The sequence below is a fragment of the Myxocyprinus asiaticus genome, chromosome 2, assembly GCF_019703515.2.
Source record: "Myxocyprinus asiaticus isolate MX2 ecotype Aquarium Trade chromosome 2, UBuf_Myxa_2, whole genome shotgun sequence".
Lineage (NCBI taxonomy): Eukaryota > Metazoa > Chordata > Actinopteri > Cypriniformes > Catostomidae > Myxocyprinus > Myxocyprinus asiaticus.
In genome coordinates, this window is record NC_059345.1 from 19,510,199 (window position 1) to 19,532,363 (window position 22,165).

At 38.8% G+C, this 22,165-nt stretch overlaps 1 protein-coding gene and 1 non-coding gene across 3 annotated transcripts in view; both read right to left on the bottom strand.

Annotated features, from left to right (window-relative positions):
• The window catches only part of LOC127413050 (kin of IRRE-like protein 1), a 41,296-nt gene extending 21,492 nt beyond the window's left edge, over positions 1–19,804 (bottom strand). For both annotated transcript variants that reach the window (XM_051649893.1, XM_051649886.1), the window contains exon 1: positions 19,574–19,804. In XM_051649893.1, coding sequence (XP_051505853.1) covers positions 19,574–19,622 — 49 coding nt within the window. In that variant the 5' untranslated portion in view covers positions 19,623–19,804. The remainder of the gene's footprint in view (positions 1–19,573) is intronic.
• A 1,958-nt stretch (positions 19,805–21,762) lies between these two features.
• trnar-ucu (transfer RNA arginine (anticodon UCU)) lies at positions 21,763–21,836 on the bottom strand. Its single transcript has one exon. It is a non-coding gene; the product is annotated as a tRNA-Arg (tRNA).
• Between the last annotated feature and the right edge of the window lie 329 nt (positions 21,837–22,165).

Sequence of the window (22,165 nt, forward strand, 5' to 3'; positions counted from 1 at the left end):
TGCTTAGCTTTATTGGGCAACCAGGCGAGAGCTGCAGGGTGATATGGCTGCTGACATATGCATACTGAAACTTGCTGAGTTGCAATGGGTCACATAACCTGCATATATTCGTATTTTAATATATATGTACAGTTGTACAGGAGTTTACATACACCTTAAGGTGGGCATACACGGTGCGATTTTCAGCTGTCGTGTGAGCTCCCGACCGATTTTTTCCAGTCGGGAGAGATCACGTGGAAATCGTTGGTGCTCATGTAGTCGCAGCTCGCATCGTGTGAGAGGAATTACGAGCGGAGCCAAGCGGCTTACGAGCAGCTCACGACCTCCTAATAATCGTTAAAACTGTCTAAAAAATGTGGGTGCTGTCGGCTTGAATTCATGAGGTGTGTGCTGATTTGGCGATCCACCTGAAGTTGACCAATCAGTAGAAGGTGTTACAATTCACACGATCAATGAAAACTGAGTGTTCATGAAGCTTTTACACATCTGGAGAAAGTGGTTGTGTTAAAACTGTGTTTTCCCATATTATTCATGACCACATCACTGGGAAGGATTCTACAGAAATGCCATGCTGTTCTCTGCTCTTCAAACAAATCATTTGCCATACTGGTTGCGCTAGAAACAATCTTTATCACTCTGACGGAGTTTTAACATTTCCGTCATGGTCTATTTTTATTCGTAATACTTGCATTCGTTTCAGCTCTAGGGCAACATTTAGGGGGGGTATAGTATCTGTTATAATTGTATAATAACACGATAGTGGATTTGTGATAGATTTTTTAACTTCCCAATCGCGTGTCTAGTGAAACAAAGGACATCTAGGTTGAAAGTTCTATCTGTCAATCAACCGCAGTGCTAAAACAAGAATTTGTATCTTTGCTGTGTGCAGCTTTAAAGCGCATTTACATGAACAAGACCTCACGGATCTTCTTCAGAATGACTGCTCTCAACATGCAAGCAGTGATACAGATGAGAAGGTGTAGCCTACATCTAAAGCTGAATAATACAGGTAGCCTACTCAACAAAAATAACTCAGAATTCTACACTAAACGTCATGTTTGCACTTAAATTAAATCCAAGTATAACCGACAGAATCGGTGCGCGAATTTTCCGCACTTTATTTTTAATCTTTTACATTTTGTGCACTTTATTATCATGCAGTAACTGGCAGCAGCAAGACACTGGCGTTATGATTGATGTATGCAGTCATGAAATCATACAACCTCCCTTCGAAATCTGAATCTGTCAAATGTTGGACAGCATTTTGTAATAATTATCCATATTTATTATTTATTTTTTAAAATCTGCAGATGAGTTTTCAGATAATGCAGCCGCTGGCCATACCAGTCTTCTTTTTTATTTCTAAATCTCTAAATGTCCTCCTCTGGCTAGCACAAAAATTTGTGTGATTGCTCCGGAATTCACCAGGTTGAAAAGTCGTGTCATGTACGATTGCACCTGTACAATTATCAGATAAAATGACACGTAACATGTGCAGGGGTTCACAACCCCTGGGCGTACATGGTGTCAAAACATGCACCGTGCATGCCCAGCTTTACATTCCCTGTCTTAGGTCAGTTAGGATCACTACTTTATTTTAAGAATGTGAAATGTCAGAATAATAGTAGAGAGAATGATTTATTACAGCTTTTATTTCTTTCATCACATTCTCACTGGGTCAGAAGTTTACATACACTTTGCTAGTGGTAGCATTGCCTTTAAATTGTTTCCCTTGGGTCAAACATTTTGGAAAGCCTTCCACAAGCTTCTCACAATAAGTTACTGGAATTTTGGCCCATTCCTCCTGACAGAACTGGTGTAATGGAGTCAGGTTTGTAGGCCTCCTTGCTCACACATGCTTTTTCAGTTCTGTCCACAAATTTTCTTTCAGACTGAGGTCAGGGTTTTGTGATTGTCACTCCAATACCTTGACTTTGTTGTCCTTAAGCCATTTTGCCACAAATTTGGAGGTATGCTTGGGGTCATTGTCCATTTGGAAGACCCATTTGCGACCGAGCTTTAACTTCCTGGCTGATGTCTTGGGATGTTGCTTCAATATCCACATAATTTTCCTTCCTCATGATGCCATCTATTTTGTGAAGTGCACCAGTCCCTCCTGCAACAAAAAACACCCACAACATGATGCTGCCACCCCCATGCTTCATGGTTGGGATGGTGTTCTTCGGCTTGCAAGCTCACCCTTTTTACTCAAAACATAACATAGGCATTATGGCCAAACAGTTCAATTATTGTTTCATCAGACCAGAGGACATTTCTCCAAAAAGTAATATCTTTGTCCCCATGTGCACTTGAAAACTGTATACTGGCTTTTTTATGGTGGGTTTGGGGCAGTGGCTTCCTTGCTGAGCAGCCTTTCAGGTTATGACGATATAGGACTCATTTTACTGTGGATATAGACACTTGTTTACCTGTTTCCTCCAGCATCTTCACAAGGTCCTTTGCTGTTGTTCTGGGATTGATTTGCACTTTTCACACCAAACTATGTTCATCTCTAGGAGACAGAATGCATCTCTTTCCTGAGTGGTATGATGGCTGCGTGGTCCCATGGTGTTTATACTTGCATACTATTGTTTGTATCAATGAACATGGTACCTTCAGGTGTTTGAAAATTGTTCCTAATGGATGAACCAGATTGTGGAGGTCCACAATATTTTTTCTGAGGTCTTGGCTGATTTATTATGATTTTCCCATGATGTCACATAAAGAGGCACTGAGTTTGAAGGTAGGCCTTAAAATACATCCACAGGTACACCTCCAATTGACTCCAATTAGCCAATTAGCCTATCGGAAGCTAGCTGGCTAATTGCCTAAAGGCTTGACATCATTTTATGGAATTGTTCAGCTGCTTAAAGGCACAGTTAACTTAGTGTATGTAAACTTCTGACCCACTGGAATTGTGATATAGTCAATTAAAAGTGAAACTATCTGTCTGTAAACAATTGTTGGAAAAATTACTTGTGTCATGTACAAAGTAGATGTCCTAAATGACTTGCCAAAACTATAGTTTGCTAATATGAAATCTGTGGAGTGGTTAAAAAATTAGGTTTAATGACTTCAACCTAAGTGTATGTAAACTTCTGTCTTCAACTATATGCAAATACAAATGAGATTTTAGAGCTGTGGAAGAGGGGAATATAATATTGAATAACATTTTGATCTGTTTTTCACACAGTTATTGTATGGCCTCAGAAGTCATGGAATATAGCACACAAGTCATATGGACTACTTTTATTGTGCTCTTTTTTTAAGAGTTTGAAATTTCATTGTTCAATCATTGTATGCTTTCATTGCATGGAAAAGAGCAGCATGAACATACTTTAAAATACTTTTTCCTATCAGAGTAATTTATGCTGGCAGAGTAAATCAAGTAAACCATTTGTAGCTTGATTCCCCCTAAAAACTGTAAACATTGTGACTTCTGACGCTATGAAAACATTGCTCTTTTTTTTTTTTTTTTTTTTTTTTTTTTTGAGCATCCCAATAGCTCGACACAGCAACATTGGCTCAACCAATGCTGTGAGTTTGGGGTGGGACAAGATTCAGATTCAGATTCTGTTTGTAAATGATGACAGAAGTTACATTTTTGGGTGAACTGACCCTTTTAGACTTTTATTAGATTGTCAATATTTGGCTGTAAATAAAGTTAATATGAGCGATTAAATGTGAACAACAACTGTCACAGTTAATGAATAAAACAACATATTGCCTACATCCATTGAGCAGTTCACTATTAGAATCAAAGTTCTGAGAAAGTCAATGTGGTTCTTTGGAAAAAGGAGCTCGTCCCTTGATACCAAATTCCAGACACATTTCTTCAGCCGCAAAACATGGTATTCACTAGTCACTCTCTTTCTCTGACACACAGGATGATATTTGATACTCCAGACAAATATCCAGCCTGCGTCTCCATCTTGAAGAAGTGACTAACAATGAAAGCTTTCATTCAAAGGCTGAGTTGTATCTTTAATTGGACTGAAATCAAGAATGTTGTAAATTAAGTAAGGGCAACTCATATTTTCCCTGCATTCTTCTTCTCATTGCTCAATGCTTTTCTCTCTTTCTTTCTTTTTTACTTTCTTTCATTCCTCTGGGTAGCTGTTTGCAGCCTGTTCTTTCTTTCTTTATTTCTTTCTTTCTTTCACTTTTTATCCTCACAGGATTCCCTGTTAACACCATCTTCTAAGAAAGTGTTTCTAGTTTAGGGCAAATTTAACAAGAACAGCCATTACTTTAGATCTGTTTTGTCATTTGTGCACAATTACTTCCAGTTCTCTATCTCTACTCCCCAGCACTGCCTTCTATTTCTGTGGTCTTCCTCTCTGTTTGGAGGGGGTTTGGAGACACGCTGTCACAATCCATTTATCACATTAAATATCAGCCCTCTAGCCCTCTCTTGTTCTCTCCCTCCCTCCCTCCCTCTCTTCTCTCATCCCTCCAGCATTCCTCTGTAGGTCCTCATCTCTCTCAGTTTCTTAACAACTGGCATATGCCAGATCATCCCCCCCATGACCCCATCCCTCTCTATCTCACTCCATCTCTCTTTCTGTTCCGTCTCGTGCAATAACTGTGATCACTTTGGTTGAATTTAATTAAGTCAAACAAGAGGAAACAATGCGATAATGACCATGGAAAATATCATATATTCTGTAGGATAATGCAGTTAATATGTTGCTGATGCATGGTGCTCTATTTATCTTTTCAAATCTCCCTTTGTTTCTCTTTGTTCTTATCTGCCATCCTGTTGTGCAGTTTAAACACAATAGAATAAAAGGCAATTATTATTACAATTATTAAAATTATTCTTTATTATTATTAGAGATGCTAGCTAAGGCAAGTATCACTATTACAACTGCTCATACTTAGGCTGAAGAATCTGAGCAAACCCCTAACACTTAAGTATTACATTTATAACTGTTTATGCTATGGGCATGAATAATGGTTTGGGGGCGGGTTCCTGGGCTTATGCAAATTCTCTAACTGTTCTGTGCATTTCCAGTGCAAAAAAGGCCATTCCAGGGCAGGTTCCACACTGGCCCCAAAAGCTTGCTGGTCTCTATGCAGGAACCGATTACGTCAGGTGGCAGAGGTTGTGAATATGTTTTGTCACCAGGTAAAACTTACCAAACAACAGTAGCTACCATCTGCAGCAAGGAGTACTTTATCACTCTATAACAACAATAAAAACCCCACATTAATATCAGACATCAAAAGTGTTGAGGAATCATGGACAAAACGAGAACTTTTCTTGCTAAATGGTCTTCCAAGGAGATCCAAGATAGAGAGATCGCAAAGAAGAAAAAAGTCTTGGAGATACAGCAAGAAGTTATGTAAGCTGGTGTTTGGTGTCCTCTGCAGCTGATATCAGTAAGTTATTAGATTTGCCAACTTCGTTAACTTTCCCAACACTCTTCTCATCTTATTTTGTGCATTGTTTTGTTCAGTAAGGGGATTTTTGACCAGCTACTCACTAAGTTAGGAAGATCGCGGCTATCTGTTATGTAAACTGAGACGACCTCAATCAAGATGTAAATTTACTATTATATGCAATGGCAAAAATCAAAGGTTTCTACTACACAAATGTTAATAACGATTCCGCTGTTACAGTTTATAGAAATTAGCAAGTTAAGCGACATTAAAAATGTAATACAAAATAATGTAATTTTGTTACCTATCATCTTGAGTGTACGTAGATGTTGTCTCTGGCAATCTTATTGAGCAATATAATAACGCTGGATTACATTTCTCTCTATGTTTAAATATGTCCACAAAAACAGGATAAAAAACTGTACACAAACATTGTGGAGCACATGTTTGTTTGTGGGCAGGTGAGATACAACCACTTAGCTGCGTAACCCGTTATACCACCGTTCAGGTTTCAAGTCATTGAAAAAGCGTGGCCGGTTTATGATAGACTCCAAATTGCCCCAGTAGTGAACAAGCCAAGCACAGGCTCGGCATGAGAACCACTGCAATTTCGGTGGAAAAGGGCTAATAGAAACTTGAATGTGGGCTCTTTAGGCTTGGGCCAGTAAGAAACCACCTAACAACCAGTCAGGAAACCCTAGACAATGCCCTTGAATCAAGCCAGAGCAACTGAAGACAAATGCACCAACAACCATTTTCCAGCAGAAAAACAAACTTTTCTGTGAAAAGTGTTTGATTAAGTAACTTAATAGTAATTAGTAATGTGATTACTTTTACGATGAAGTATTTATTAATTTGTAGTGGATTACTTTTTTAAGCAACTTACCCAACACTGCCCACAACACCCCAGCATCGTGGCGGTAACTTTTGCACAAGGCACTATTATCTTCAAAAAATTTTTAAATCTATTGTTGCTGTTGTAATATGATGGGGCAGTATTTGGCCTTCACTAAAATCCATATCTATCCATTAACAGTATTACATCACAGGAACATGGTGCAACCCAGTGTGTCAATGGAGTCTACAGTTAGTTATCAACCCTGTGAAGCTGCAGTGCTATTAAATCCATTTATGAATCAATTTTGTGGAAGATTACTTGGTTGTATTCATCCTCAACCTAGAGGGATCCACAAAAGTAAAAAAAAAAAAAAAGTTAACAACTGAATTGTAAGGGATGTCTGGTCATTGGCACTCTGCCATTCAGAAATACCTCTGCATTAATGGGTATAATAGTAAACATAGTACAGCAGGATAAGTACAGTATATACTATTTTAAGCTGAGGAGTGAGTGAAATTTTTTGATGTTTAAATACTTTTTCCTATCCCAGCTTAGTAGGCAGAGTAAATAACGTAAGCCATATGTAGTTGATTCCCCTGAACATGGCTCTCTGATGCTATGAAAACATAGCTCTTTTTATTTGAGCATCCCAACCAGCCTGACACAGCAACATTGGCTCAACCAATGCCATGAGTTTGGGGTGGGACAAAATTCAGACTGACAGGGTGTGTCTCAGTCAGCTCCCTAGTTCAGTAGTCAGGGCACTGATCAGGGAGTCAGCCATCTGTAGGGCTGTCTCAATCGCAAAATCGTTCCAGTGCACTGAAATGTTCGCACCCTAAAAAAATCCCACAATGCACCATAAAAACCAGGGAGCATCGTTGCTCACTATGTTCCCTTTACGGAAACATCGTCATGTCTTCTGAAGTCTCTCAAGTCATTAGAAGACGAGCACAAGTGCAAATATACATTGTCAAAGCCTTATTTTCTCTTTAAAAGAGATGTTGTTTGTAATGCCTTTCATCCAGTGACAATGAAAGGGAAACAATCTTTTAAATATTAGAGTTATTAAAAGTAGGTTTAAAATACACTCCTTTGTATTTTTATTTCTTTAATTAACGTAATTTATCCTTCATAATATCACTGTACGTTTGAATATCTTCAGTGAAAATGAATGATAGTGTCATTTAAACAGCGATGGTGCTGATTAATAACAGCTGCGCTTGAATGAGCGAGCTCGTTATCGTGTCGCAAGTAATTCAGTCATAAGTGTCCCAATGTTCAGTCGATTAACAACTTTGCTAGTGCCCGAATTCGTGTTCACGATATACTGATTTATGACATATTGAGTTAGGAACTGATTGAGACGCACCCGGCATTCCAGTTTCCGGGTGTAATGTCCACAGAGTGGCACCAAAAGCAAGTTTTATTTTTAGTTGTAAACGATGTAATAAAGTCAACAGGAATATTTTATTAACTCTGCACCCTTACCCAAACCCCAACCCTAAACCCAAGCATTAGTGAAGTAAAAATTTAGTTGTAGAGAAAAAATGCATCCTCAGAATTATGTGAATGTGATTAATTTTTGGTTTCCATAGGACCAGAACCCACGTTTCGGAGGTCGCTTGCATAATGCGCTATAAGAAGCACCACAGGACAAGATGAAAACATTTGAAATTATGCAAGAACGTCTGAAAGGGTAAAAGACGCTGGCTACCGCCCCTGGAGTTCGCTAGTTCGCTAGTTCGAATCCCAGGGCGTGCTGAGTGACTCCAGCCAGGTCTCCTAAGCAACCAAATTGGCCCGGTTTCTAGAGAGGGTAGAGTCACATGGGGTAACCTCCTCGTGGTCACTATAATGTGGTTCGTTCTCGGTGAGGTGCGTGGTGAGTTGAGCGCAGATGCCGCGGTGGATGGCGTGAAGCCTCCACATGCGCTATGTCTCCGTGGCAACGCGCTCAACAAGCCACGTGATAAGCTGCGCGGGTTGATGGTCTCAGACGTGGAGGCAATTGGGATTCATCCTCCGCCACCCGGACTGAGGCGAATCACTACGCGACCACGAGGACTTAAAAGTGCACTGGGAATTGGGCATTCCAAATTGGGTGAAAAAGGGGAAAAATCCAAAAAACAAACTGTATGCTCAGCTCTAAAACATTTAATCGGCTAGAAATTGCTCTTTGTGTAAAATTATTTTTAAAAATCCTTTTCTAGCAATAATTCCTATCTAATATCTCGCTAACAACTATGAAAAATAATACATCAATCAAATTTTTAATTGTGAAAAAATGAAGTAGCCTAATTTGAAGATGAAATTCTTGTTTGTCTCTGTATTATACAGTATACTGTATGGGCTTATTATCTGTGACTACAAATAAGGGAAACAAAAAAGGATAATAAAAAGAGAGAGGGAGAAAGAAAAAGAGGCAGAGAGAGAGTGCGAGAGAAAAAGAGACAGGGGAGATGAGGACAGAGACACAAATACAGAGATGGAGAGAGGCATGGCTGGAGAGAGTAAAAGACAGCTAATGAGTGAGGACCTGAAAGAGAGAGCGAGCGAGAGAGAGAGAGAGAGAGAGAGAGAGAGAGATAGAGGGGCTTGTATAGTTTTTATTATGTGGGTTATGCTGCAGTGACAAATTTAGAGTGTCCTGATTTTCTTGAGTCACTGATCCCTGGGTACCAGCAGTAGTCCGTGCCACAGTGCCAACGTCCTGACCGCACAAAGACGTGGTCACACACATGCTCTGACCACACTTACACACCACACTCATGTCAAGAACACACCACTTGACCATCCAGAGAGAACAGCCTCTCATCAAGGGATCACCAGATTGCAAACCCGGTATACCAAAAACTTACTTCTGTCAACAATCATAAATCCTAGAGACTATCAATTCTCACTTCAGGACTAATTGGATTCAATGAGATGTCTTATATATGATACATTTTACATATTTAACAAATTTAATATAAACCCCTTTATGAATAAAGATAAAAATGGTTAATCCCCATCTATTTCCTAATAACCAGGGAGAACACTGAGGATTACACACTAAAGAAGGTCTTATTAAAGAAATTATGATATCTTAGTGATAAAAGTCTGTATTCTGAGCATTATATAAGTGAGAACTATACCCTGAAGCTAAAAGACTATTAATTAAACTGAAATTTGTTTGTTAATAAGTGTGGCATTCCACTTATTGAGGCAGAATGGCACTATACATACAAAAGTCCAGAACTATACCTTGTAAAAATGTTTTGTTTTTTATTTATTTATTTTAAGTGCATCAAGCTAACATCTAAAATAAGCCCAATATATAATTTAAAATGACTGCATCAACCTTGCTACTTTAGGTTACACCAGTGTCAGAAATTACATTTTACATTAAAGGGCCATATTTGCCCCCTGGATTTGATTGTCACAGGTATTTGTTACCTTTATGAGGGCTCTTTTTTTCTAACCTTTTAAAACAAAGTGTGTCTCATTTGTTTGTGTCTAATACTTAATTTAATAAGACTGAATAAGACTGAAAATGTATTACCTCTTACCCATAAAGGGACATTTTTTGCACCCACATTTTGAACTTTGGGGGCATTTTTGTCAGTTTCGGAGGCATTTTTTCCCCCAGTTACACCAGCTAAATCTATTCAGTCAGATCAGGTAAACATTAAAGGAATATTCCAGGTTCAATACAAGTTAAGCTCAAGCAATTGTGGCATAATATTTATTACCACAAAAATAAATTTTGACTTGCCCCTCCTGGGTCTGGGTTCCACTTACAATCGAAGTGAATGGGGCCAGTCTGTTAACGTTAAAATACTCACTATTTCAAAAGTATAGCCACAAGACGTAAACAATATGCATGTTAACATGATTTTAGTGTAATAAAATCGCTTACTAACCTTTTCTGTGTAAAGTTGTAGCCAATTTTACAACTTTGATGCCATAACATAATACCATAAACCCTAAAACCCTAAAATGACAGTGAAATGACAATTAAAACAACTTTACATCTCAAATAATATATAAGGGTTTTTTCACCCCTTTTCTCCCCAATTTGGAATGCCCAGTTTCCAATGCACTCTAAGTCCTCGTGATTGCGTAGTGATTCACCTCAAAGTTGGGGGGCCTCCAAGAACAGGGTTGGGAACCACTGCTTTAAGGTAAAGAAAATGCACATTTTAACTTTTTACAGTGAAGGATTTCTTTGGACCTAGAAACAGTATTTCTAAAGGTAAAGTTTACCCAGAAATGAAAATTTTGTATTATTTTACACACCCTTATGTTGTTTAAAACCCATATGACTTCAGTGGAACACAAAATGAGATGTGAGGCAGAATGTTATGGACTGACACCATTAGTCACCATTCACATCCACTGCATCTTTTTTTCCATACGATGAAAGTGTGTGGACTGAGGTTGTCAAGACTTTAACATTCTACCTAAAATATCCTTTTGTGTTCCACACAAGAGAGAAAGTCATACGGGTTTGGAACGACATGAGAGTGAGTAAATGATGAAAGACTTTTCATTTTGGGCTGAACAATCCCATGTTCTTACTGATTCATTTTCGTTTCCTTAATTAGTACTGTTAAACCAGACATATTTTCTAAGTTTTCAAACAAGAATCCATGACCAAAAGCTGCCCTTGATATCTTCCATAGTAGATTTAAATCATAACAGAAGCTTCTAGGTGAAAATCCAAAATAGTTAATCACCAATACAATGACAAACAAAAGAAGCAGAGCTGTTCAAACTCCTCCATGAAAAGCGCTACAGACGACACACTTGTGTGACTTCATGCGCTAGCCACTCTCAGACAACAAAGGAGTGTGCCTGGACAAGGAATACGTCACCTGCTGTGGTCAAGGTGCCTGTGCTGGAACAAGAAGAAATAACAACTGACTTTTGGTACACAATTCACACCTACTAAAAGCACAGACAAGCAGTTTCATCCATTCAAATCGGATGTTGATTTGAGACGTCGCTAGCTTGTTAAGCCTCTCTACGCGCCCTGTCATTGATGAATTAACATCATATTTATTACCGTATATAAGCCCGTCATATCATTCTGTCCTTTTTAATGTAACCTTTAACGTAATCCCTCTCTCCATCCCTTCTTTTATTATCCTTTGCTCTCTGGCTCTCCACCAATCGGCCACTTTCACTAGCTCATAATGTTGCATCACCATAGCAACAGCTGACGTATGCAAAAAACAAATTACCCCCAAAGTTTTTTTGTGTGTGTTAGCTCAGTGTGTGTTTATAGGTGTGTATATATGTTGTTTGCCTACGTGTTCATTTGGGCATGTGTGAAGGGGGCATACAGTACCTCCTTTAGTACTATGGATTAACCATGTTGTGTTATTACATATTAATATGCACCTTATTACATAATAATAAATAGTAAATAAATGCAATGCAGGAATAACTGCATTGAAAAATGGTGAAGAAATAGGTAGATGTTCGCATGCTCAATACAAGCACTACAAATACCCATGCTTTGTTACAAACAGGTCTGTCTATCTTTCTCTCTCTTTGTCAACATTTCCTCATGCTGTCTCGTATTTGTCTACAGCTTTCCCTCTATCATCTTCCCTCTTTCCTTCTATTAATTAGCCCTTCATTCATGACACAGAGAGAGAGCCATCTCTTTCCCCAAGTCTGTTTTATTCTCTCCTCTTTTTTGTCCCTTTCTTCACACTTCTCTCTTATTTCATCCTCCTCTCTCCCTCCATCCCTCTTTCCTCTCCTTCTCGCTCTTTGTCCCTTTATCTGTGCAGCCTGCTGTTGTTATAGAAACCCATCTATTTGAAATAGGAGGGAAGGAAAATTATTTCATCCCCCATTTCGCTCCTGCTCAGCCGCTGCACTCAAGTGTTCCTTACCAGTTCCATCTTCTACAGCATTTACATAGTTGGCTTGGCCATTCTTTATTTGTGTAAACCACTGCTGCCATGGCTGCTGTGAGAACATTGACATAATATTACATACAGTGGCCATGGCAACCTCAAGGGTCATCAGCAGAGTGCTATGCTAATCCTTGGATGGACTGTCCACTTCAAATGGGCCAAGGCATGAAGTATTAGCTAATACCTCACTGCACTAAATATTTGGCTTTCTAAAGAAATATCAAGAGGCTGGGAATGCCAGATTTGCACCGAATGTCTGTTCGTGCATATGTTTTTTGAAACCAAGAAACACGCACAATCTGACATTAAACTTGTTCCCAGATGACAGAGGAAAGGAAATTGCAGTTTCATCATATGCCACGTATTTTATACGTTTGATGCAAAAAAATGGAAAACATTCTTTGTGAATGGAAAGAAACTCACTGCTTGACTGTAGCATCCTCCATACAGTAAAAACCATCCTAAGATGAGCAACACTGATGAGTAAGTTCCTTGAATATGAGTAACTAGCCAAGAGTCACTAATGTCTGATTTAAGTTTGCATGTTCTTAATGTACGTTGCACTACTAAAGTTGATAAGACACAACCCATTTAACTTCCATCATCTGATCCATTTCGGGGTGAAAAGGATTTTCAACAAGATAAAATGTAAGGCGGGACTTTATACATCAGGAACTGACTGAATTGGTTGAAAAATAAGAGGGTAATGTCAGCAGAAAAGGAAAGTTGTTTCAGAGGCGGAGCAAGTTATTACATTTTGATAAAAGGTTATGAAGTCAACACATTTTACTTCCATTATCTGATGTATTTTGGAGTGAAACAGGATATTCAATGAGAAAAAATGTAAGGTGGGATGTGATTTTATCCACTGGAAATTGACTGGATTTGGTTGAAAAGTGAGGGTTAGGTGACATCAGCAGAAAAGGAAAGCTGTTTCAGAGGTGGAGCAAGTTTACAGTTTGATAAAAGATTATAAAGACAACATTTTAATTGTGTAATCAGATGCATTTCAGAGTGAAACAGGATATTAAACTACAAGAAATGTAAGGAGGGAAGTGATTTTATCCATTGGGAATGGACTGGATTTGACTGAAAAGTGAGGGTTTGGCGACGTCAGCAGAAAAGGAAAGCTGTTTCAGAGGCGGAGCAAGTTTAAGTTTTGATAAAGATTATCAAGACAACACATTTTTGGAGTAAAACAGGATATGGGGAAAAAAAATAAGGCAGACAATATTATATCCATCGGGATTGACTGGATTGATTGAAAAGTGAGGGTTTGGTGACGTCACCAAAAAACGAAAGTTGTTTCAGATGCAAATCAAGTTTTTACATTTTGTTTAAAGATTATGAAGACATTTCTATTTGTGATAATGAATCGTCCACAATAAGACCAGGAATGTACATTAAGAAAGTTGACAAGAATGTGGTGTTTAAAAAAAACTTGAAAATGCATCTTCGTATTGTGTCAGCACCTGAACAGCAAGACTTTTCAGTTCTACAGTTTGCTACGCAACCTAACTGAGTGACTGGTTATAATGCTGTTATTGCAGAATGCCTCGCTGTCTCTCCAACTGTGAATTGTTTTTAATGCAGGGTGGCTGATTGGCCAATTCAGCTGATCGGCCCTCCCCGATTCGAAAACTTCAGAGAACAAGAAATGACATCACCATCATCATCAGCCACATTCCAATGCAGTGGGGGAGGGGAAGTGGTGGGAGGGGTGTCTGAAAACTCCAAACAAACACACACACACACACATACACACACACAGATAAACACACACATACACACACAATGGTGGAGAATCTCATCAGCTTCTACAGTACAGAGTGCCTCTTCATCATGTGCTCTCTTTTAATTCATGTGTTTCTCCATCTCTCTCGCTCTCTTTCGGTCTCTCTCTCTTTCTTTTTTCCTCTGTCCCTGTTTCCCTCTCCCATTCCGTGACCCCTCCCCCTCTTCTCTGACTACAGGAATGTAAGAAACACATCTGGAACTTATTAGAGAGAGGAAAGGGGGAAAACGAACTGGGGGATGGAAAGAGGGAGAAGGGAAAAATGAGAGGACTGAGGGAGTGAGGAATGACAAAAGAATGAGAAGCAGAGCGAGGGCCAGAACAAGGGCCCACTCGACAAACCCATTTCTGGATGAGAGAGATGAGCAGGGGCAAAGACAAATTTAAACAAGACAGAAAGTTAAGGTGAACGCTGACAAAACACAATGCGAATGAACGGAAGACTGTTCATCTGAAGGGAAACGAGGCATGTTAAAAAAAATTATTTCAATGCGAGGGGATGTGGGAGCCCCTACAAGAGGGGAGGGGGGTTCAAAGATTCTCGCTTAAGCCGGGCCTTTGAACTTTTTCGCCCCATATTCATTGGAAGAAAGAGAAAGAGAGAGGGAGGAAAAGAGAGGGTGCGAGCAGCCAGTTGTATGAGAGCAGTCAGGCATGAGTAATAGTGCCTTTCTCTCTCTCTGGCCTGAACCACTCCACCCTCTCGTTCCCTCATCCATCCACCCCCCAAACCAAAAAAACTAAAATCTTTGTTGAAGCAGTCCCACAACTTCACCAACCTGTCTACGATGGCTTCTTTTCTTACAGTTTTACCTCCAGACAACACACTCTTACACACTCCTGTGGTTTCCTTTACTACATCATATTCACTAATTAATTAGTAGTAAATAACTATCAATACCACACAGACACAGAGTGTGATTCAGATCGTCTTATCTTAAAGAAATATTTCACCCAATTATGAAGTTATTTACTCACTGTGTTTTTCCAAAACCTGTATGGTTTGGTTTATGCTCTTTTTCAGCAGGTATAACAACCCAGTTTCAGCCTGTTCCTCACAAAATTATCATTTGGCTTTAGATGATTCAGAATATAGTGTTTTTATGGTTCCTTCATGGTGTTTTTTGGCTTGAATGTGATTATTATGAATTATCGTTATATGGGAAAGAGCTGCATTAAGATTATTACTATTCCTTTAACTGTGGCAGATGGGACAGTGTGTGAGCTATCCTTCCAGGTGTGCTCAAAAAAGCTCATGGAGGTCTACCTTCCTGCAGTTTATTTCAAACCCTGCTCTTAAACACCTATCTGTAATTTACAAAGACCATAATTAACTGGTTCATGTGTGTTTGATTAGAGGATATTGGATCTCCAAGAACAGAACTAACCTCCCCTGCTATAGAGCGCAACAATCTGGTTCCGGAAGTAAAAATCCCATTCATTTTTTTCCATAGATGAACTTATTTTCAGCAATAAATTTTCAACAATTAAAGATAGACCTACCATGAGCTCCAAGGTTGTTCATCGATGGTATATGCTTCCGTTGAAGCCATCAGACTGCATTATTTCAACTTCATTGTTTAAAAATCATATTTAATAGCGGAATTCACTGTAAACATCTGCATTACCCATAGTCCACCAGAGAAAGATCCACCAATAAGAGGTCTGCGGCCAACCAAGCCCGCGAAACATGCCTCGGAGCGACCGCCCACTCCCATGACACACTGTGAATGACGTAATAGAGACGGTGTCTCTTCACTCTTAAACTGCTTATTTATTAGTACACATTGAACAACCAAAAATCATTAGTTTTATATATTCCCATCGTTTTTAGTCAATGACATAACGCAATGCTTCATGGGATTGTAGTCCGTGCCCTCATGAAAGACTGTAAGTAAACAGTCTTGTACCTTTGTCATTTTGTCCGATTTTCAAAATACTTTTTTGCCTCAAAACAAAATTTGGGATTGTTGTGATTTACCTCGGAGCGGGTTGGTTTGGTTAAAGGCTGTTTTACGCAGGACGTGGTGGGTGGCAGTCTTTGCTTGCAATCTTGCCTCTTCTTCGAGCTGTGTGAAACACGCCAGTAGAAGTGCAATAATGCCATCCACTGCTTCAGCTCAGATAATGCGTCTATAAGGTGATTACTGTAAATATTGTATTAGTTTTCTTGTAAATGACTGCACTTAAATAAAATGCCACTTATTTTTTCATAAAATGTTTTATAACTATAAATACTGTAATACGCTATCTTTTATATTAATGTAAAATTATATTATCAAGGCTAAACAATGTAACTGTAAATATTGATGGCGTCTAGCCACCTGTCTCCACATTTGTTGAGTTGTGCATTTTTTTAAAGACTAAAGAAACAGACTGCATGTTACTTCATATTTGTATTGGCAAATTGGTATAGTATAAATAACATCACATCAATAATTACAATAGGAGGGCTACAAATGAACATTCAAATTCATAAAACTCACTGCCAATAACCTGCCTGGGCAACTGTATTTTTTGTTTATCTACAGTTGATGTTTCAGACACCAATTGCAGAAGAGAAAATTAAAGTATACGGTCCATGGCCCATTTGTATACATCACATAGTCATCTATTTTCCAACCATAAGCCATACGTGTTTCCGTTGTCTATTTTCACCTGGTGCACTGACTCGTCCACTCACAGCTTTCTATTCTCAAAGAAACGTTATATAGCTCAGGAAATTCTGCAACAGCCAGTATATTCGTCTCCATGTTGTTTTTGACTACATAAAAGCTAAATGTTGTTTGATTGGTTTTGAATAAATTCAGCTCTGATTGGTCAGTGACAAGCGTCAGCAGCGGAGTGATAAAATATTTTTATCTTGTGCATTGTGCACCGCAAGCAGTCATGCACAACAAAGCGGCAGGATTCCTGAGAACGAGCTTGGAAAGCGGCGCTGCTTCGACTGCGGCCTCGGTTTTGCCGCCTGCCACCTCTCTCTAAAATTGCCTTAACAGCTTACAACTCTTTTAAGGAGGATTTTATGAAAAGTTTTATGATAATAATTCTGGAACCCAGAAAGCTGAAAAAGTGGATGGGCACTGTTCTGCTCTATTGATTTAAAAAAAAAAATAGATTGTTGATATTGGTACAGCCACCTCTATACATAATGAGTGAGATCAATATTGGATTTTCAATGACTAATTCTCAAACATTTTGTCCACCCAACCCCCCTTTCACCCAAACTTTTTATTTTATTTTATTTTATTTATTTTTTTTATCCCATTTTCTCCCCAATATGGAATGCCCAATTCCCACTACTTAGTAGATCCTCATGGTGTTGTGGTTACTCACCTCAATCCGGGTGGCAGAGGACAAGTCTCAGATGCCTCCGCTTCTGAGACCGTCAATCTGCGCATCTTATCATATGGCTCACTGTGCATGACACTGCCAGAGACTCACAGCATGTGGAGGCTCATGCTACTCTCCGTGATCCACGCACAACTTACAACATGCCCCACTGAGAGCGAGAACCACTAATCGCGATCACGAGGAGGTTATCCCATGTGACTCCCTAGCAACCGGGCCAATTTGGTTGCTTAGGGGACCTGGCTGGAGTCACTCAGCACACCCTGGATTCAAACTCGCGACTCCAGGGGTGGTTGTCAGCGTCACTACTCGCTGAGCTACCCAGGACACCCAGACCACCCCCCCCCCTTTAAATTTTACACTCTTGTATTATATGCTTTAAAGCTATTTATCCACTTTTGTAATGATGTTCTATTGGTAATAAATGGTGATACAATGTGAAGTCTTGCTGGCACTGCACAAATATACACGGGCATCTCAATGATGTCATTATACAGTGTTGCTCTATGGATTCTTCAAAGACAAAAATGGGGGATAAAAGTGTACAAAACTTCCTTAACAATAATGCACTGCATAAACATGATATCAAATCCTACAATGCCTCACAACAACGTATGATTTTTTATTAAATACTACAGTGTTTTTACAATAAAATGCTTAGTTTGTGAGGGTAAGGGTTAATGATTATAGTATATGAATGTACACCCGTGTTATAGTCAGTAGTACAGTGATTCATGGGACTGTCTCAGGTTTTATTAGAGTTATTGCTTCTGAAAGGCTCCTGGCTGCTAGGATGGAGCGGACGTAGCACTTAAACTCAGATCACAAAGGTTTCTTCGCTGTAAAATTACAGACGTGAGTACACAAAGCAGAAATGCAGAAATAAATATTTTCCAGAACTGGAAGAAAGGCATGAGGAAGAATTTTAAGGGGCAACTTATCTGCCTACTCATATTGCTCAATAATAAGATGCGTTTGACCTTTCTTTTTTATATGATTTCAACACTGATACCTTACTACGTTCCACCTTTAGACATAATGGTAACAGATCATTACAAATGACATCAGTGCATTTACATTACTGTACGACTGTTAAAAAAAAAAAAAAATAATAAAAAAAACAATACAGCCAAAATGTAATGTGTCCTATAGGCAGCACATTAGGCAGTTACCTGTAATGCATGTTGTACATTAACAGTATGCTGAGAGATGGTATTTATTTTCAATAATTCATTCTATTTCTTCATTATTCATTTAGTCTAGTGAGTCACTGTGTATTCACATTAATGTATATTTATCATATAAAATCTTTAAACATTCCATGTTATTGTTCCAATGCAGTGTCGGAATAGCTGGGAAACAATTCTGCCCAGAGCTTGTCGCATGCACATTTAAAGACTAGCTTGAAGCTTCTGCACAACCAAGACTAATTGTCACCTGAAAAGGTATTTCTCGATGAACATGCATGTTTCTTCTTGCATTCTTCTTCTTATCGATCACTCAAATGGAACACTCTTTTTGAATTCTGGAATGTAAATTATTACGCAGACCGAATTACCACCTTATGAGAATGGGTTACATCATCTGTTATACCTTAATGGGACAAAAACACGCCCCTTACCTATGATGAAATGGTCTATACCTACTCTCTCTCATAGTGTGTGTCCGTAGACAATGGGGAGGGTGTCCGCATAGGCGCGATCACGGGAAAAGATGCTGTAATCTAACAGGTAGAGCTCTGTGTTGTCGCCTAGCAACTCGCTGGATGCATTAATTCAGGGGCACCTGGATTTGCACAATGCAAAAACGCATTGATTGCCTAAGACCCGTTTCATTTGCAAGGGAAACTATAACTCCATACTTGACATGCACATGGCAGGTTTAGGTACTGAAATTACCTGCAGAATGGTGCGTTTTGTTCATGAAGAAGAAAAGGCTGCATGTGTGTGCATGTGTTCATGTGTGCGAGTCCTTTTTCCCTCCCTCAAACCTCTAGATCAATTTGTATTCTCATGATGAGAGGACGTTTGACGGAAGGGATCGCCGCTCTTCACTCTTCCGCACTGGCAGAGTTTTTAGTCATCTTGTCATAATGGGCTCGAGCGACAGACAGTGGCGCGCGGCACCGTTAACTTTGCGATTGGAACGAAAAGGTCACTTTGCATCTTTATGACCGGACTCTCTCACTCTCTCTCTCTCTCTCTCTCACACACACACACACAGATAAGAGCGCACACTTAAGTTTAAACTCGAGTTCAAGCGTAATGTTCATTGAGTCGAGTCTCTTACCTCTGTGAAAACTCAACGCCAAACTCAGAAGTAGCAGCAGTCCCTGCATGGTTCAGCCGAGCTCAAATCTCCGCATGGGGAGCGTCAAAAAAAATCCCTCCAACGGTGGATTATAATCCTTCCATTAACGTTTTGGTTGTGTGTCGCCCCTTTTCGCCTCCTTCTCTACTTTTATCGCATTTCTATTTGTTGTTTTGTTTTTTTCAGTCTTCCCTTCTTTTGCCCACCTCAGTTGCGTCCTCGCGACGCTCTGGTTTCTTATTAGAGGCACATTCCTTGTTCATCTCTCTCTCTCTCTCTCTCTCTCTCTCTCTCTCTCTCTCTCTCTCTCTCTCTCTCTCTCTCTCGAGTCAGCAGCTGCTGCCCTCCCTTTCTGTTTCTTTTTACCCACCCCTGTTCGTTTGCCCTCCCTCTCTGGAAATCCACAGCGACAAACAGAATAGACCCCGCGGGTGCGAAGAAAACAAACCTTCGAGTCGAACCTTCTCATTTGTGTGCGTGACCCGGATTAGTCTCCCATCTTTCAGAGTACTGTTGTAATGTTCAGTCTTGTTGTAAGGAGAAGGATTTAGTAATGGTCACTGGGTGTAATGTGTCTAGATGGACAATATAGACACGCAGTTATCAATTCAAAACTTGTTTAGGGATGCAATAGCTGTGTGGTAAGCAATCCAAGGATATGTTAAAAACAGTCGACAGTCAAATGTGAGGCCCTGGGGTTTCTGTCATTAATTTGGACTGATGTTTTCTGAACATAGACTGACACGTATCTTGGTGCGCTGCTCCATCTGGTGGACAGAATTTAAGCGACTTTGAAATGCCTCCACAATGCCGAAAAAATGATGACCAGATTACATTTACATTTAGTCATTTAGCAGACGCTTTTATCCAAAGCGATTTACAAACGAGGAACATTGCAAGCAATCTGTCATACAAATTACTGACTCTATTAGTTTTCCCTCCTTAACCATTTCCGCCAGTTACAGTAAGTGACCGAAATTTCGTTTGAAATGTGAAGAGTCTAAAAAGAGTTGTTGGTGTGTTTTACAAAGAGTTGTCAATTGTAAATGAAATTTCAATTTTTCATGACCAGAAACATTCAATTCCACTGTGCTCCATATAGATTATGTCTGTCAAAAAAAGAAAGCAAATTAAACCTATCATGATAGACTTACAACTAAACTATTTTGTTTATATAATGTTTAAAGGGTCTATTATTGATTTATAAATAAGATTGCTCAGCCTCATATACATCATGTCACTGGACAAGTAAATATGTAAGTGAAAATACAGAGATCTATTTTTAAATAGGCAGCTGATTGACTTCCATTATAAAATTGCAGGTTTCAAAGTATTATTACAATAAATAAAACAAAGTAAAAATAAATATGCCATTATTCTTGGTTTGTCATTCTCTTTCCCCCACAATTGGTTGATGGTTAATAAATAAATAAATGATGATACTTTATTGTTTGTATTTTTCTTTTGTGTCCTATTTAGCAAGTGACCAACATGACTGTATCACACTTAGGCTACCCTATATTTTCCCAAAGGTTACAACTGTGACCAAGAATAAATATCATACTTTCAATAACTTTAAAAGAAAAAACAACGAATATTGATCAACACAAAGTAAAAATAGTTTTTGCACTTATTAGTGCTAAAACTACCTTATTAGTTTTAATACACTCAAACAGTATTTGAGCCTATTTTTTAAGATTTATGCATTTCAATTTCATAACAAATTTCCATCAAGTTATTTTTAACTAAATTAAATTAATAAAAAATGTGTAGCCTATGAATTAAATTTTGTTTAAGGTTACTCTTTTGGGTTACTCTTTAAGGTTCAATTTGATGGAAATTTGTAATAAATTTAAAATGCGTAAAGCCTAAAAAAATAATGGACAAAAATATTTTTAGTGTATTAAAAATGCATTTTTTTTCCATTTTATTTAGGAAACATTGTAGAGATTAAATTTATATTCTGACAAAAAGTGCAACAGTCCAAATAAAAGCGCTGCATACAAAGTCCACAATCAGTTTCACCTCGGTTTTCAGGTCTTACATTATTCTGCATTATTTTGCTCAGTAAGCATCGCCCTAAAAATAATGCTGCCCCAAGCTTCATTCCAGAGCCAACAAATAGCACAATAAAAACAATTAGCACACCCTATCCGAGAGCTGTGCTGCATCTCTGCCGGGACTCGAACCCGGAGCCTCTGGATTAGAAGTCCAGCGCGCTATTCCATTGCGCCACAGAGACCGACCAAAAATATTTCGATCAGAACCTTTTTAGAGACACGCTGAACAGCGCATAGCTTCATCATTATCCAGCAGCATCAGGACCGCACTGCCGACATTTTGGTTCTCCGCAAACGACCAGCAGGGGGAGCTCTAAGCGCAATAAACGCGGAGTCACCAGCCGATCCTTTAGAGCCAACATGGCGAACCTCCTCAAATCAGTTGACAAAATTTGGTGTTTGAGGTATAACATAATGTGACTTTAATATATATATATATATATATATATATATATATATATATATATATATATATATATATATATATATATATATATATTTTTTTTTTTTT